The following is a 17,845-nucleotide window of genomic DNA, read 5'->3' as shown; positions in this document are numbered from 1 at the left end:
TGTAGGCCAAAGGGGGCCTTCATCTGCACCAAAGGAGTGTGTTAGTGAGAATAGTGAGAATAATACCACACAATGAAGTCAATATTAAGCTAATGGTGGACTGCAAAGGAAGACAGCTGAAACTATAAAACTGCCTGTCTAGTGCTAAAGAGGACTCTGAGAGGGACTAGTGCTAAAGCGGACTCTGAGAGGAAGACTAAGTTAATTGAATCAACAGATCAAACAGTGAGGTCCAGTGTGCTTTCTGAAATGGTTCTCTATTAGGAGTGTTTTTTCTTAATTCATCTTTATTGTTGAAAGTGTTATAGAGGTCCCCTCCTTGCTCCAGCCCCCCACCCCTGCTTCACAACACTATTGTCTGTGTCCATTGGTAATGTGTGTGTGTGTGTATATATATATATATATATATATATATATATATATTCTTTGGTTTATCTCTTTCTGCCCCCCCCCCCCAATTAGGAGTGTTGCTAGTTTCTGCTTAAAATAAATCAAAGTTTCATGAAGATTGCTATTGAAGATCTGGAAAATGTGCCTAGAGTGACAGACACCTAATAGGAAAAGACAGGCTTCTCTAAAGATATGCCATAACATTTTAGTACATTGACACAAATTCATACTTTGATTGTATGCATACCCTTCAGAATTGTGCATAAAAATCAGCTCTTAATTCATAGATAATCTTGGAGATGTGGAAGGAGAGACAGATGAGCAGACCTCTAGGGATAAAAAATTGTAAATGACAAATACAGTAGGAACATGTCATGATCTGCTCTAGTAGCTACAATCTAGGGGAGAGGGTTGAGATAGGCATTAGTACAACCCTGGCACACACAGTGAAACCCACTGAAATTATCATCCTTCTCCATTCTCTGACTCTATCTGCCTCTCAAGCCCTCTCCCTTCATTTTCTTCTTTATCTCATTTTGCTCTTTCTCTCTTCACACCCTCCCCATTCATCTCCATTTCCCAGAGCCTTTTTTTCTATCCTCTTGCCTTCTGTTCCTTATAGCTTTCTCTCCTCTCCTCTCCTTTCCATGAAACATGTCTCTCTCTCTCTCATCATAGAATCAGATCATCAAAGCTGAAAAGGACCTAATAAATGATCTAAGTTATCCAGTTGTATCAGTGAGGAAACTGAGGCTCAGGCTGATTAAGTGGCTGTCCTAAAGCCACCCCTGAATTTGAGGCAGAACCAGGTCTAGGACCTACTTCTCTTGACTCTTAGTTAATACACCATAGCCTTAGTTCAAAACTAATGGACTTTAATTTACTTCTAAAACCTTTAGTGAACAGAGTTTGAGGTTTCTTCCTCTTAATTAAAAAGTGAATGATTAGTGAAGTATTTTATTATGCTTTCTCTTAAAAGAAAACAAAACAAAACAAATAGGGCATGTGTGGTAAAGATAAAACCTGCCCATTTCCTCCTCTTTCCTCATTATTTGTGAAGTAGGACACACATAGACTCAATAAAAATTTTCTTATAAAGTTTGTGAGAATTATTTAAATCTTAAAACAAACACACACAAATCCCCCAAACCAAAGACAGCCCATGAAATTAAGAGCAACAAAGTGAGAAATGGAAGAACTTGGTTCTGTTACTACCTAGCTTTCTGACCTTGGGCAAGTCATTTAATTTATTTGGGATTCAGTTTCTCTATCATCATATGAAGGATTGGCCTAGGAATACCTAAAATCCTTTCCAGTTTTCAAATTTAACAAATCGTCAGGGGAAACAAAGCTCTGCTTCACTACCTGTAAAAGCTAACAAGCCAGAGTGAACGCTAACCCATGTCTATAACACTGTTGACTCCAGGAAGCAGGTATCAGGCACTAAGTATAGGCAGAATGAGGTCTACTAGTATTGATGTTCAGGTTGTGCCTTACACAAGGGCACCATATCTCAGATGGTACTATTCACATTGTAAATATATACTAACTTATATGAGAGGGGTGCAAGTGTGAACAAAAAGATTCTGCCCTTCCAACCTAGTTCTGGAATGAGGTATCAGGGACACCTTCTCATATCTACAGTTATACTAGCACACTGGACCATGCACATACATAGTTACTGGTAAGCATATATGTACCTGGCTATGTGCTATCTTGACTATACCCCAGAAGTTTCTTCCCGCCCCCAAGGCAAGTAAATGCTTTATTACAGTTCAGAAGATGATATTTTCCAAAGACAAAGTTGAATATATTCTAGTCACTCTTCCTCCAGCCAGGATGGCATTACAAGTTGTCATACTTCATTGTACATAGTTTTTGACTATTCTTGACTCAAAGCCTGTCAATTTCTGAGCATAAGTTGATACTTTCTGATTGATCATTTCCTCACTTCTGAAAGTACTTTAAATAGACCTAACTATTTAAAGTTGAACTCAAATTTTCCTCACTCCTTTCTCCTACCTAATATTCTTAGAGATACAATTTTAGCTTATCAACTGTACCTCTACAGCCTGACTCTGAACCTGTAAAAGATGCCTCACCTGGCAGGCAGGGCTTTGTGGTATGCAGAGTGTTCATGCAACTGGTGGAATGTGTTCCCTGGTGTCTGAAACATATATGAGTAAATGAGAATGTGGTATATCCATATATGTTTACAGTTGTGGCAAATGCCCAACATCACAGGACTGCCATAGGCCGTAATATAACTTTTTTTTTTTTTTTACTTGAGGGAAAGCACCTTTTTCTAATTAGCACAAAGGCGCCATGGTAGCTAGGTGTGACCATGGGTCAAGTAATATAGTTGAGTTGCAGAGGTTCTGGAAAGGCTTTATTGCCCACTGGCATATTCAACACATTGGCTGATTTTGTGAATTCCCATTTCAGCTTAAGCTTTGACCCCTCTAAAGCCTAAAGTCCTCAGAAGGTTAAAACTTCAAGCTCATGTCAGGCCCTCATGAATTCTATGATTAAGTAGGTGTTGGGTGGAGCCTGAGAATTGGCCCTTCTAACTAGTTCCCAGGTGACCATGATACTGCACTGGGGCCACACTTGAAGAATTGCTGGGCACAAGACCAGAAAGGCTTCATTTGGTGCTTTGATAGTTCTGCTGCTGCAAACTACCAATTCTGGACTACCTTTCTCAACTCTGTGGGCATTGAGCCTGGCTGGCACAGTTTTGATCAGCTGCTGAAGGCCTCTAAGAGGCACTCCCTAGTTAAAGGGTTTTCAGCTCCCTGACTAGAAGATGCCCTCTAACACAAAGTATGGGTGAGTAATTCAGATGCCTGCAGCTCCCATTGTTAGCCTTTGCCTCTGGCATGTCTCCAGATGCAATACCACACCTGGATATTCCTTAATAAGAGAATGGTTACACTCTCTTAGTTTCAGAATTTGACTGCACAGAGCTCTCTGCTTATTACCTCTACTTAATGACAAATTGATGCAGCCTGAAATGAAATCTTGAGGCTACAGGTAATAGATGTGAAAGCACTTTGAAGAGTAGAAAGCACTATGCAAATGTAAGACATTATTATTATTATGGAGAAGAAGGAATCTATATATGTATTGCTTTTTTAAAATATGGGTTGCAGAGAAACTAGATAGGGTTTGATGACTGATAAATCCTTGAGGCTATGCATGTAGGAGAAAATTATCTATCAGGCACCAGTGTTAAAGTGAAGGCAATAATATAATTGTTTTTGACTTGACAGCAACTTTAGAAATTGCTGTTTTGTACTTAAAAAGTCAGAAATAGACTTTTGAAATAGTCTAGGTTGCTCATATTACTATGGTAATACATTTGTGCATCCAAATAAAAAATGTTTAATCTATACTTAAACCAATCTGTTTATGATTAAAACATAAGAAGCCCCCGAAATGGCCTGTCTCACAAAAGAAAAATGGATCAAGGTAAATGCAGGAAATATTTGCCACACTACATTCTGCCACAAATGCCTCAAGGCAGTGAGAATTGCAACTGCCAACCATGACCATTAATTACAGGGAACCTGGTGCTACATCACTTAGCTATGGATAAGTGAAATTACCTAGCACTTTCTACAGTTAGTGAAGGGAGTTGTTTCAGAGAGTGATATCATTTCTTTCTGGGGGTCTGCATACCTTCAATTGTTTTTCTGTCTCTAGTTAATTGGAATTTTTAACTTCTCTGTATAACCTCATTTTTAGCTCAGAATACAGAATGCCCACAAGATGGAGGATGAGAGAGGAGGAACAAAGCATTTTTGGGTGGGTTAATGGTCTAACTATAAACCCTTCATGTGAAAGGGACATTTGCTCTATCCTCTAAAGTAACTAAGTCTCATCATCATTCTCTACCTTTTTTAAATAGGGTGATTATGTGTGACTGAAAAAGTCCCCCTCTGGAGATTTTGGAGATGTTAAGTACATCAAATCAAGTGCAAGTGATATGTTTGAAATGGCATAAGTAACCTTCTTTTATATAGATTCTCATTAAAACCAATCCTTTCTTGGCTTGAAGATGGCAGCAGGCGGGACTGGAGGGAGAGTGAGTGTGTGAGAGAGTGTGAGTAGACGTGAAGGTGGATGACCAAACTCAAGCAGCGCAGAGCCTCAGAGCAGAAAGTTCCTTGGCCGTGGGCAAGAGCAGCCAGCTACCGCGGTAAGCAGCTCTTCAGGGCACATCTCCCTGTGCCATGGGGAGGTCCCACAATTTTGGAAGATCCTGGGTCTTCCCAGGGAGGAGGCAGAGGGAGCGGCTAGGGCCCAGCAACCTGACCCCACCAGCGCATGTGGCACCATCAGACCAGTGGACACTCTGTGTCAACACAGAACAGTGTACAGTAGTGGAGCTCCCAAGGTGCTAGTCAGGGAAGCCATGGACAGCTGGGAGCCCAGCACCATCCCCATAGTAGCAGCCCAATCAGAATCCAGGTATACCCACAGCAACAGAGGCTGCGGAGCAGACATCCATCCCCAGGCAACAGAAGCACAGACCAGCAGCTGAGACCCATCCCCAAAAACTACAGCAAAAGCTGGGCAGGAGTTGAGCCCCATGGGGCAGCCGCATTACCCAGCCACCAGCAGTGGGACCTGGGGCTTATGGGACCTACTGGGTGCTGGGGTACCAGAGGAGCCTGTGCGACCCAGTAGCATACAACAGCAGTGGGAAGCCAGAGCCCAAGAGGAACTGCTGTGATCCAGCTGCCTGCCCATGGGACCTGCAGGATGAAGGAGCACAAGAGGCCTGTCTGTGCACACCAGCAAGGACTGTGTGATCCAGTTACCCACAGGACCTGCGGGGTGCTGAGCACCAGAGAGGCCTGTGTGACACACAGCCCATAACATAGGCATAGAGCCAGGTCCCCAAAGGGACTGTGTGATCCATTTACCCATGGGACCTGCAGAGTGCTACAGTACCAAAGAGGCCTGTGTGACCCAGCTGTACACAAGATAGGCCTGGAGGATATGAAAATGGAGGCAGAGTGAATGGAAGCTACACAGACAATTTCCCAGGACCAAACAGGAATTAAAAATAAATAAAGACAAATCCTCAGAAAAAAGCAACAGTAAAGCAGCAGGACAGGACCATATAACCAGGGACACTGGTAGGATCTGTGGAGGTGTGAGAGGGTGGTGGGCAGGGAGCACACGGACAGCAACAGTCTTAGTTATGAGCAGCGCCCTTGGGGAATAAAGACCAAGCCCGCTTCACAGCGCAGAGAACCAGGACAGAGCTCTAAAATAGCCATGACACAAACCTGGGGGCTAAGGCAGAGGGCTAGCAGCCTGAGCTGGAACTCTGTGAGGACACCCGAGATTTTGAAGGCACACAGAGTTTTTGCTGAGTTGCGCCACAAAAGACAGTGGCCAGTGTGCTCCTCTCAGAGCTGTGAGAAACAGCAGCAGCCCCCCTCCCTCGGAGACTCAGCCTTTCCCAGGTGAGGCACACAAATGAAAATTGAGGCTCATTAACAACCAGCATCTATCCCACCCTCTGGAAATCCTTTTATGCAGAACACCAGGGCTACATTCCAAGGCACTGAATAACTGAGACTACTAGCCTCCAGGAAAAAGCTAGAGGATAACTGAACCTTTCCTGGGCATGCAAATCTACCCAGGAAAGTAAGAAATGACAGTGGTGTTTCACGTGGGCCCACCCTGGCTCATCCAAACCCACTAAACGGAGCCACAAACAGCAGAACATCATCACCCACAGGGAAAATTTAGAAGGCTCCATAACCCACTGAGATAGCCAAAATGGTGAAACAAAGAAACAAATCACAAATGAAAGAACAAGAGAACTCTATCAAAGATGAGATTAATGAAATGCAGCTAAGCAAATTATCAGAAGTACAGTTTAGAGCAATGATCATGATGAAGCTCAACAGCATGAGTAAGGTCGTCAGCACCGTGAGTAAAGATATAGAAATGTTGAAAACCAACCAAGTGGAAATGAAAAATGATATAGCAGAAATTAAGAACACATTGGAAGGAATAACCAGCAAAGTAAAGGAAGCTGAGGACTGGATCATTGAATTAGAAGACAGGGTAGAAAAAAATCAACCAATCAGTAAACCAAAGGAAAAAAACAATTAAAAAACAGGAAGATAGCTTAAGAGAACTGTGGGACAACTGGAAACATAATAACATTCAAATCATAGGATTCCCAAAGAGGAAGAAAATGGGCAAGGGTTACAGAATATATTTGAAGAAATAGTGACAGAAAACTTTCCTAACTTGGTGAAAAAGAAGGCATTCAAGTTCAAGAAGCACAGAGAATAGAAAGTAGAAAGAACTCAAACAAGCCCACAACAAGACACATAGTAATCAAACTGCCAAAAATTAAAGACAAAGAGAGAATCCTAAAGACAGCAAGAGATAAGCAACAGGTAACCTTCAAAGGAAACCCCATAAGGCTCTCAGCTGACTTCTCAAAAGAAACACGACAGGCCAGAAGGGAGTGGCATGAAATAATCAAGGTAATGAAAAACAAGGATCTGAATCCAAGACTACTCTACCCAGCAAGGCTATCATTCAAAACAGAAGGTCAAATAAAGAGCATTCCAAACAAAAAAAAGGCAAAGGGAATATATTAACACTAAACCAGCACTGCAAGATATGCTAAAAGAACTGCTATAATTAGAAGAAACAGGGAGAAATATAGAACCACAGTAAACAAAAATGGCAATAAATAAGTACATATCAATTATCACCTTACATGTGAATGGTTTGAATGCTCCAATAAAAAGACACAGAGTAGCTGACTAAATAAGAAAGCATGACTCAAAGATGTTGTTTACAAGAGAAACACCCCACAAAAAAAGCTTCACATAGGTTGAAAGAGAAGGGATGGAAAAAAATCTTTCAAGCAAACAGAAATCACAAAAAAGCTGGGGTAGCAATACTCATATCTGATTAAGTTGATTTCAAATAAAGGCCATAACTAGAGACAAAGTAGGCCACTACATAATATTAAACAGATGTATCCAACAGAAAGATATAATCTTGGTAAACATATATGCACCCAATATATGAGCACCAAAATATATTTAAAATCTTCTGGAGGACTTCAAAGGAGAAATCAACAGCAATACAATCATAGCAGGGGACATCAACACTCCTTCTGACATCACTAGATAGATATTCTAGACAAAAAATTCACAAGGAAACACACTATAAATGAAGCGCTAGATCAAATGGACTTCGTAGATATCTACAAAGGATTACACCACAAAACTGCAGAATTCGCAGTCTTTTCAAGTGTACATGGGACATTCTGAAAGATAAACCACATGTTAGGGCACAAACTAAGTCTCTACAAGTTCAAGAAGGCTGAAATCATATCAAGCATCTTCTCAGATCACAATGGCTTGCAACTAGAAATCAACTGCAACAAGAACATGCAAAGACACTTGAAAACATGGAGGCTAAATAGCATGTTATTGAACAATGAAATGGTTACCATGAAGATGATGGAAGAAATTAAAAACTTTCTGGAAACCAATGAAAATGAACACACAACAACACAAAATCTATGGGATGCAGTGAAAACAGTTCTGAGAGAGAAGTTCACAGCACTACAGGACTACCTCAAGAAGCAAAATAAATTTCTAATAGACTATCTGACCTCACAACGTAAAGAACTAGAAAGCAAACACAAAGAAAAACCCAGAGCAAGTAGAAGGAAGGAAATGGTAAAGATCAGAGCAGAAATAAACAACATGGAGACCAAAAACAATTCAAAGGATCAATGAAATAAAGAACTGGTTATTTGAAAAGATAAACAAGATTGATGGACCCTTAGCTAGACTCACCAAGAAACAAAGAGAGAGAACCTAAATACACAAAATCAGAAATGAAAGAGGAGAAATAATAACTGACATCACAGAAATACAAAGGATTGTTAACAAATATTATGAACAATTATACAGCAACAAATTCGACAATCTAAGTGAAATGGACCAATTTCTATAAACACATAGTCTCCCAAAACTGAACCGGGAAGAGATAGAAAATTTGAACAGACCAATAACAACAAAAAAAATTAAAGATGTAATCAAGACTCTCTCGGCAAACAAAAGCCTAGGCCTGGATGGCTTCATGGGGGAATTTTACAGAACATTCAAAGAAGAACTAATACCATTCTGCTCAAACTATTTAAAAAAGTTCAAGAAGAAGGATGTCTTCCAAACTCGTTTTATGAGGCCAGCATAATTCTAATTTAAAAATCAGAAAAGACACTACAAAGAAAAAAAAAAAAAAAAAAACTACAGTCCAATATCCCCAATGAACATAATTGCCAAAATCCTGAACAAAATACTAGCAAATCAAATCCAGCAATACATAAAAAAAAATTATTCACCATGACCAAATGGGATTCATCTCAGGGATGCAAGGCTGGTACAATATTTGCAAATGAATAAATGTGATAACAACATAACAAAATGAAAGATAATAATATGATCATATCAATAGATGCTGAAAAAGCATTCGACAAAATCCAGCACGCATTTCTAATACAAATGCTCAGCAATTTGGGAATAGAGGTATCATATCTCCACATAATAAAGACCATATTTGAAAGACCTACAGCCAACGTTATACTCAATGGGCAGAAACTAAAAGCATTTCCCTTAAGAACAGGAAGAAGACATGGTTGCCGACTTTCAGCACTCTTATTTAACATAGAACTGGAAGTCTTAACCAGAGTAGTCAAACAGAAAAAAAATAAATAAAAGGGATCCAAATTGGAAAGAAGAAAGTGAAACTGTCATTATTTGCAGATGACATGATACTATACGTAGAAAACCACAAAGACTCCGTCAAAAATTCACAAGACTTAATAAATGAATTAGGCAAAGAAGCAGGCTACAAAATTAATGTCAAGAAATGCATGGCATTCTTTTTTTAAAAATTTTTTTCTTTATTGATTTTAGAGAAAGAAGAAGAGAGAGGGAGAGAGACAGAAACATCAATGAGAGAGAACATCGATTGGCCTCCTCCAGCAGTGATCAGGCCCACAACCTGGGCATGTGTCCTGATTGCGAATCGAACTGGTGACCTTCTGGTGCCTGGGTTGACGCTCAACTGCTGAGCCACACTGGCCAGACTGGCTGGCATTCTTATACACCAATGATGAACTCAAAGAAAGAGAAACTAAAAAAAAAATCCCATTTAACACTGAGGCAAAAAAATTAAAATACCTAGAAATAAACTTCGCCAAAAAATAAAGGTCCTATTTGCAGAAAACTACAAGTCATTGAAAAAAGGAATAGAGGAAGATATAAAAATGGAAGTAAATACCTTGTTCATGATTGGAAGAATTAACATTATTGAAAGGTCCATACTACCCAAAGCAATCTATAGATTCAGTGCAATCCCCATCAAAATACCAACGGCATACTTCACAGAACTAGAACAGATATTTCAAAAGCTCATATGGCACCAAAAAAGACCTTGAATAGCCACAGCAATCTTGAAAAAGGAAAACAAAGTTGGAGGGATCACATTACCAGATTTCAGGTTATACTACAAAGCCACTGTACTCAAACAGCCTGGTACTGCCACAAGAACAGGCATAAAGACCAGTGGAACAGAACAGAGAACCCAGAAATTGACCCAAGGCAATATGCTCAATTAATATTTGACAAAGGTGGCAAGAACATACAGCGGAGTAAAGTCAGCCTCTTTAATAAATGGTGTTCGGAAAATTGGACAGCTACATGCAAAAAAAATAAATAAATAAAACTAGACCATCAACTTACACCCTACACAAGAATAAATTCAAAATGGATAAAAGGCTTAAATGTGACTCATGAATCCATAAAAATTTCAGACATCATACACAGCAGAATGTTCACTGATACATCACCTAAGGCAACACAAACAAAGGAGAAAATGAACACATATGACTACATTAAACTCAATAGCTTCTGCCCAGTAACAGATACAATTATTGAAATGGAAAGGCAACCCACTGTATGGGAGAGCATAATTGCCAATGATATATCAGATAAGGGGTTAATTCCCAATATATGGAGAGTGCTGATACAACTCCACAAAAGGAAGACAAAGAACCCAATTAAAAAATGGGCAGAGGAACTAAATAGACACTTCTCCAAACAGGATATACAAATGGCTAAGAGACATATGAAGAAATGCTCAACATCACTAATCATCAGAGAGATGAAAATTAAAACAGTAGTGAGGTATCACCTCACACCTGTCAGAATGGCTGCCATCAACAAATCATCAAACAACAAGTGTTGGTGAGGGTGTGGAGAAAAGGGGACTCTAGTACACTGCTGGTTGGAATGCAGACTGGTGCAGCCACTATGGAAAACAATATGGTGTTACCTCCAAAAATTAAAAATCGAACTGCCATTTGACCCAGTGATTCCACTTCTAGGAATATAACCTAAGAAACCCGAAACACCAATCAGAAAAATATATGTGCCTCCATGTTCATAGCAGCATTATTTACAATGGCTAAGCTCTGGGAACAGCCCAAATGTCCATCAGTAAACAAATGAATAAAACATAGTGGTACATATACCCAATGAGGTACTATGCAGCTATAAGAGAGAAAGATCTCTTACCCTTTGAGACAACATGAAGGGACCTAGAACGTATTATCCTAAGCAGAACAAGCCAAACAGAGAAAGAGAAGTATCATATGACCTCACTTATTATGGAATATAATGAACATAACAATCTGAGGAATGGGGTAGTCCCAGAGATGTAGAAGTGGGGTACAGACTGACAATCCCCAGAAGAGGGGGTGGTGGGGGAAAGATAAACCACAGAATTTATATGCATGTATGCATGAACAATGGGCATGGACAACAATGTGCAGACAGGGCAGGGAGGGAGGGGGAGGGGGGAATCAGTGGGGGGAATAGGAGAAACCTCTGTAACAAAAATAAATTAATTAAAAAAAAACAATCCTTTCTCTAAAATAACTAATATTTTCTATTTGTTTTTTTAAATCTTTAGTGTTGAAAGTATTACAGATGTCCCTCCTTTTTCCCCCATTGATACCCTTCTCCCAGCTCCCACCCCTCCCTGCCTCCCCATCTTACTGTTGTCTGTGTCCACTGGTTATGCATGTATGGATATAAGTTCTTTGGTGTATCTATTCCCACCCTCACTCACTTTTCCTTTGAGATTTATCAGTCTGTTCCCTACTTTCATATCTCTGGATCTATTTTGTTCGTCAACTTATTTTGTTCATTGTATTTCACAAATAAGTAAGATCATATTATACTTATCTTTTCTGGCTTGTTTCACTTAGCATAATACTCTCTAGGTCCCTCCATGTCATCTCAAAGGGTAAGAAATCTTTCTTTTATATAGCTGCATAGTGCCCTGGCCAGTTTGGCTCAGCGGTTAGAGCATCGGCCTGCGGTCTGGAGAGACCTGGGTTTGGTTGCCGCTAAGGGCATGTACCTCGGTTGCAGTTTGTCCCCGGCCCTGGTTGGTCGTGCAGGTGGCAGCCACTCGATGTGCCTCTTTCACGTCGATGTTTTTTTCTCTCTCTCTCTCTTCCTCTCTCTCCCTCACACTCTATCTGTGCAAAAAATGGAAAAATGTCCTCCGGTGAGGATAAAATATATATATATATATATATATATATATATATATATATATATATATATATATATAATCTGCATAGTATTCCATGGTGTAAATGGAATCTGTTTTTTTTTTTTAAGGTCTTATGCATCTCTTTTTTTAAATTAATTACTTTAATTTTTTATTTATTAATTTTTTAAAAAAATTTTATTTAGTAATTTGTTTTTATTACAGATGTTTCTCTTTTTTCCCCCATTGACACCCTCCTCCCCTTCCCCCATCCCCCATCCCTAGTTCTGTTGTCTATGTTCACTGGTCATGCATACATGCATGTAAGTTCTGTTGTTTATCTCTTCCCCCACAAACTCCCCCTCCTCTGATGCATGTCAGCCTGTACCCCACCTCTCTGTCTCTGGGTTAACTTTGTTCATCAGCTTGTTTAGTTCATTATATCCCACAAATAAGTGAGATCATGTGATATTTGTCTTTCTCTGATTGGCTTGTTTCGCTTAGCATAATACTCTCCAGGTCCTTCCATCTCAAAGGATAAGAGATCTTTCTTACTTATATCTGCATAGTACTCCATTGTGTATATGTACCATAGCTTTTTTATCCATTCGTCTACTGATGGACATTTGGGCTGTTCCAAATCTTAGCTATTGTAATTAGCGCTGCTATGAATATAAGGGTAAATATACTGTTTCTGATTGTTGTTTCAGGCTACTTAGGATATGTTTCTAGGAATGTGATTACTGGGTCAAATGGCCATTTCATGTTTAATTTTTTGAGGAAACACCACATTGTTTTTCATAGTGGCTGCACCAGTCTGCATTTTCACCAGCAGTGTAGTAGAGTACCCTTTTCTTGCACATCCTCACTAGCACTTGTTGTTTGATGATTTGTTAATGTCAGCAATTCTGATAGGTGTTAGGTGATACATTATAATTGTTTTATTTTGCATCTCTAATGATTAGAGATGTTGAGCATTTTTTCATGTCTTTTGGCCATTTATACATCCTCTTTGGAGAAGTATCTATTCAAGCCCTGTGCCCATTCTTTAATTGGATTCTTTGTCTTTCTTTTGTTGACTTGTATGAGAACTTTATATATTTTGAACATTAACCCCTTATCCAATGCACCATTAGCAAATATGTTCTTCCATAAAATAGGTTGACTTTAAATTTTGATGCTGGTTTCTTTGGGGTGCAGAAACTTTTTAGTTTGATGTAGTGGCATTTATCATTTTTTTCCTCTGATTCTCTTACCCTAGGTGATATATCAGTGAAAATTCTGCTACTTTTGATGTCTGAGATTTTCCTGCCTACATTTTCTTCTAGGATTTTTATGGTTTCACGACTTACATTTAAGTCTTTTTTTCATTTTGAGTATATTTTTGTGTATGGTGTAAGCTTGTCGTCTAGTTTAATTTTTTTCAGCTGTCCAATTTTCCTAACACCATTTATTGAAGAGACTGTCTTTACTCCATTGTATGCTCTTGCCTCCTTTGTAGAATATTAATTGATCATAATGTCTTGGGTCAATTTCTGGCTTCTCTGTTCTGTTCTAAATATATATATATATATATACATATACATATATATATATATATATATTCTTTTGTCAGTACCAGGCTGTTTTGATTATAAATGCTTTGTAGTATAACCTGATATCTGGTATTGTAATCTCTTTAACTTTGCTCTTCCTTTGCAAGATTTTTGTGGCTTTTTGGGGTCTTTTTTGATTCCATATAAACTTTTGGAGTATTAGTTTTAGATTTGTGAAATTTGTCATTGGTATTTTATTTAAAACTTTTTTTCTTTATTGATTTTAGAGAGAGAAGAAAGGAGACAGAGAGAGAGAGAGACAAAAACATTGATGAGAGAGAACATTAATTGGCTGCCTCCTGCATGACACCTCCACTGGGGATAAGGCTCACAACCTGGGCATGTGCTCTGACTGGGAATTGAACCGGTGACATCTTTTTGCATGGGTCGTCGCTCCATCACTGAATCACACCAGCCGGGCGCCATTGGTATTTTAATAGAGATGGCATTGAATAGCTTTGCATAGTATGGACATTTTAATGATGTTGATTCTTCCCGTCCATGTACATGGTGTGTGCGTTCACTTTTTTATATCTTCCCCTGTTTCTTTTTTTAATGTCCTGTAGTTTTATGAAAACAGGGCTTTTATCTCCTTGTTTAAGTTTATTCGTTGGTATCTTAATTTTTCTATTGCAATAGTAAATCGGATTGCTTTTTCATGTTCTCTCTATGAGTGTTCATTGTTAGTGTATACAAATTCTATTGATTTCTGGATGCTGATTTTGTATCCTGCTACATCACCAAATTCACTTATTAACTTTACTAGTGTTTTGGTGAAGTCCTTCAGGTTTTCTAGTTACAATATCATGTCATCTGCAAATGACAGTTTCACTTCCTTCTTTCCAATTTGGATGCCTTTTATTTTTTCTTCTTGTCTGATTGTTGTGGCTAACACTTCCAGTACTGTTATGAATAAGAGTGGTGAAAGCATACATCCTTGTCTTGTTCCTGTTCTTCAGGGAAATGCTTTTAGTTTTTGCCCATTGAGAATGATGGTGGCTGTATGTTTGTCATATATGACCTTTATTATGTTGACGGGTGATATCTCCATTCCCACTATGCTGAGATTTTTTTTTTTTTTTTGGTCAGAAATGGGTGTGGAATTTTGTCAAATGCTTTTTTAGCATCTATTGATGTGATCGTATGATTTTTAAATGTATTCATTAATTTTTAAATTAGAAATGTCCCTCCTTTTTCTCCCATTGACACCCTCCTCCCTTGACCCATCTGCTCCCCACACCACCTTCACCATACTGTTGTCTGTGTCCATTGGCTATGCATATGTGCATATAAGTTCTTTGATTTATCTCTTCTTGGTGCCCCTCTCCCCCATTCCCTCTTTCCTCTCAGGTCCATCAGTCTACTCCTTACTTACATGTTTCTGGATCTATTTTGTTTATCAGCTTATTTTGTTCATTACATTTCACAAATAAGTGAGATCATGTGGTATTTGTCTTTGATTGGCTTATCTTACTTAGCATAATACTCTTCAGGTCCCTCTAAGTTGTCTCAAAGGGTAAGAGATCTTTCTTTCTTACAGCTGCATAGTATTACCTTATATATATGTACCACCACTTTTTTATGCACTTATCTTTTTTATGGACACTTGGGCTGTTTCCATATCTTAGCTATTGCAAATACTGCTCTTATGAACACAGGGGTGCATATATATTCTTTCTGATTGATGTTAGGATATATTCCTAGAGTGAAATCACTGGGTCAAATGAAAATTCAATTTGTAATTTTTTTGAGGAAATACCATATTGCTTTTCATAGTGGCTGCACCAGTCTATATCCCAACCAGCAGTAAACTAGAGTATGCTTTTCTGCACATCCTTGTCAGAATTTGTTGTTTGAGGATGTGTTGATGGCAGCCATTATGGCAGGTGTGAGATAGTTGTTTTAATTTGCATCTCTCTAATGATTAGTGATGTTGAACTTTTTTTCATGTCTCTTGGCCATTTGTATGTCCTGTTTGAAGCATATCTATTCAAGTGCGCTGTCCTTTTATAATTTTTATTTTTATTATTAGATTGTTTGTCTTTTTGTTGTGTTGTATGACTACTCTATATATTTTGGATAGTAACCCCTTCTCTGATGTGTCATTGGCAAATATGTTCTCCCATTCAGTTTGTTCCCTTTTCATTTTGATGCTGGTTTCTTTTGCCATAAAGAAGCTTTGTAGTTTAATGTAGTCTCATGTATTAATTTTTTCCTTTGTTTCTCTTGTCCTAGGTGACATATCAGTGAAAATTCTGCTACTTTTGATGTCTGAGATTTTGCTGCCTACATTATCTTCTAGGATTTTTATGGTTTTATGACTTATATTTAAGCATTTTTTTTTCCATTTTGAGTTTATTCTTGTGTGTGGTTTAAGTTGGTTGTTTAGTTTCATTTTTCTGCATGTAGCTGTCCAATTTTCTCAACACCATTTATTGAAGAGACTTTTTTTCTCCATTGTATGCTCTTGCCTCCTTCATCAAATATTAATTGAACGTAATGTCTTGTGTCAATTTCTGGGTTCTTGGTTCTGTTCCATTGATCTGTATGCCTGTTCTTCTACCAGTACCGGGATGTTTTGATTACAATATTTTTGTAATATAATCTGTATCCAGCATTGTGATTCCTCCAACTTTGTTCTTCTTTTTCAAGATTGCTGTGGGTATTTGGGTCTTTTTTCGTCCCACATAAACTTTTGGAGTATTTGTTATAGATCTGTGATATATGCTGTTGGTATTTTAATGGGGATTGCTGTGAATCTGTAGATTGCATAGTATGAACATTCTAATGATGTTGATTCTTCCAATCCATGAACATGGTATATGCTTCCACTTGTTTATAGATTTCTCTATTTCTTTTTTTCAATGTCCTATAGTTTTCTGAGAACATATCTTTTACCTCTTTGGTTAAGTTTATTTGTAGGTATTTTAATTTTTTGATACAATGGTAAATAGAATTGTTTTTCAGTTTTCTTTCTGTGTGTTTATTATTGGTGTATAAAAACTCCAACAATTTCTCAATGTTGGATTTTATATCCCGCTACTGTGCTGAATTTATTTATTTATTTTTATTTTTAAAAAATTTTCATTGATTTTATTGAGCAAGAGGAAGGGAGAGAGAGATAGAAATGTCCATGTGTGGGAGAAACATGGATTGGTTACCTCCTGCACATCCTGCACTGGAGATTGAACACACAACCCAGGCATGTGCCCTGACTGGGAATTGAACCATGACCTCTCAGCCCATGGGATGATACTCAATCCTTTGAGCCACACTGGGCGGCCATGTGATAAATTCATTTATTAAATCTATTGTTTTTTTGGTGGAGTCTTTAGGGTTTTCTATGTCCAATATCATGTCATCTGTAAATAATGATAATTTCACTTCTTTCCAATTGGATGCCTTTTATTTTTTCTTCTTGTCTGATCATTGTGGCTAAGACTTCCAGTGCTATTATAAATAAGAGTGGTGAAACCAGATCTCCCTCTCTTGTTTCTGTTCTTAAGGGAAATGCTTTTAGTTTTTTCCCAATAAGAATGATGTTGGCTGTAGATTTGTCATATATGGCCTTTATTATATTGAGGTATAATATTTATATCCCCACTTTACTGAGGGTTTTTTTTCTTCTTCACAAATAGGTACTGGATTTTGTCAAATGCCTTTCAGCATCTATTGATATAATCATATGATAGTTATCCTTCATTTTGTTCATGTGGTATATCATATTTATTGATTTGTAAATATTGTACCAGCCTTGCATCCTTGGCATAAATTTTATTTGTTAGTGGTGAATGGTTTTTTTGATATATGTGTTCGATTTGCTAATATTTTATTGATGATTTCAATATTTGTGTTTATTAGGGATATTCGCCTGGAATATTCTTTCTTTGTAGTGTTTTATCTGGTTTTGGAACTAGGATTATGATGGCCTCAAAAAAGAGCTTGGAAATATTCCTTCCTCTTGAATTTTCTGGAGTAGTTTGAGAAGAATGGGTATTAGTTCTTTGAGTGTTTGATAAAACTCATCTGTGAAGGTTTCTGGACCAGGGCTTTGGCTCGCTGGGAGTTTATTGATCACCGCTTCAACTTTCTTAGTTATTATTGGTTTATTCAAGTTTTCTGACTCTTTATTGTTGAGACTTGAAAGACTGTATGATCCTCGGAATTTTTCCATTTGGCCTAGGTTGTCCAATTTGTTGTCCTACAATTTTTATAGTATTTTCTTATAATCTTTT

At 38.1% G+C, this 17,845-nt stretch overlaps 1 protein-coding gene across 1 annotated transcript in view; it reads left to right on the top strand.

Annotated features, from left to right (window-relative positions):
* The window catches only part of GUCY2F (guanylate cyclase 2F, retinal), a 203,578-nt gene that overhangs the window by 106,529 nt on the left and 79,204 nt on the right, over positions 1-17,845 (top strand). The window contains 1 exon segment of the mRNA XM_036270053.1: positions 4,301-4,390. Within this exon segment, the coding sequence (XP_036125946.1) occupies positions 4,301-4,390 (90 nt within the window).

The sequence above is a fragment of the Molossus molossus genome, unplaced genomic scaffold, assembly GCF_014108415.1.
Source record: "Molossus molossus isolate mMolMol1 unplaced genomic scaffold, mMolMol1.p scaffold_m16_p_2, whole genome shotgun sequence".
Classification (NCBI taxonomy): domain Eukaryota; kingdom Metazoa; phylum Chordata; class Mammalia; order Chiroptera; family Molossidae; genus Molossus; species Molossus molossus.
This window is presented reverse-complemented; position numbering and strand designations above follow the sequence as displayed.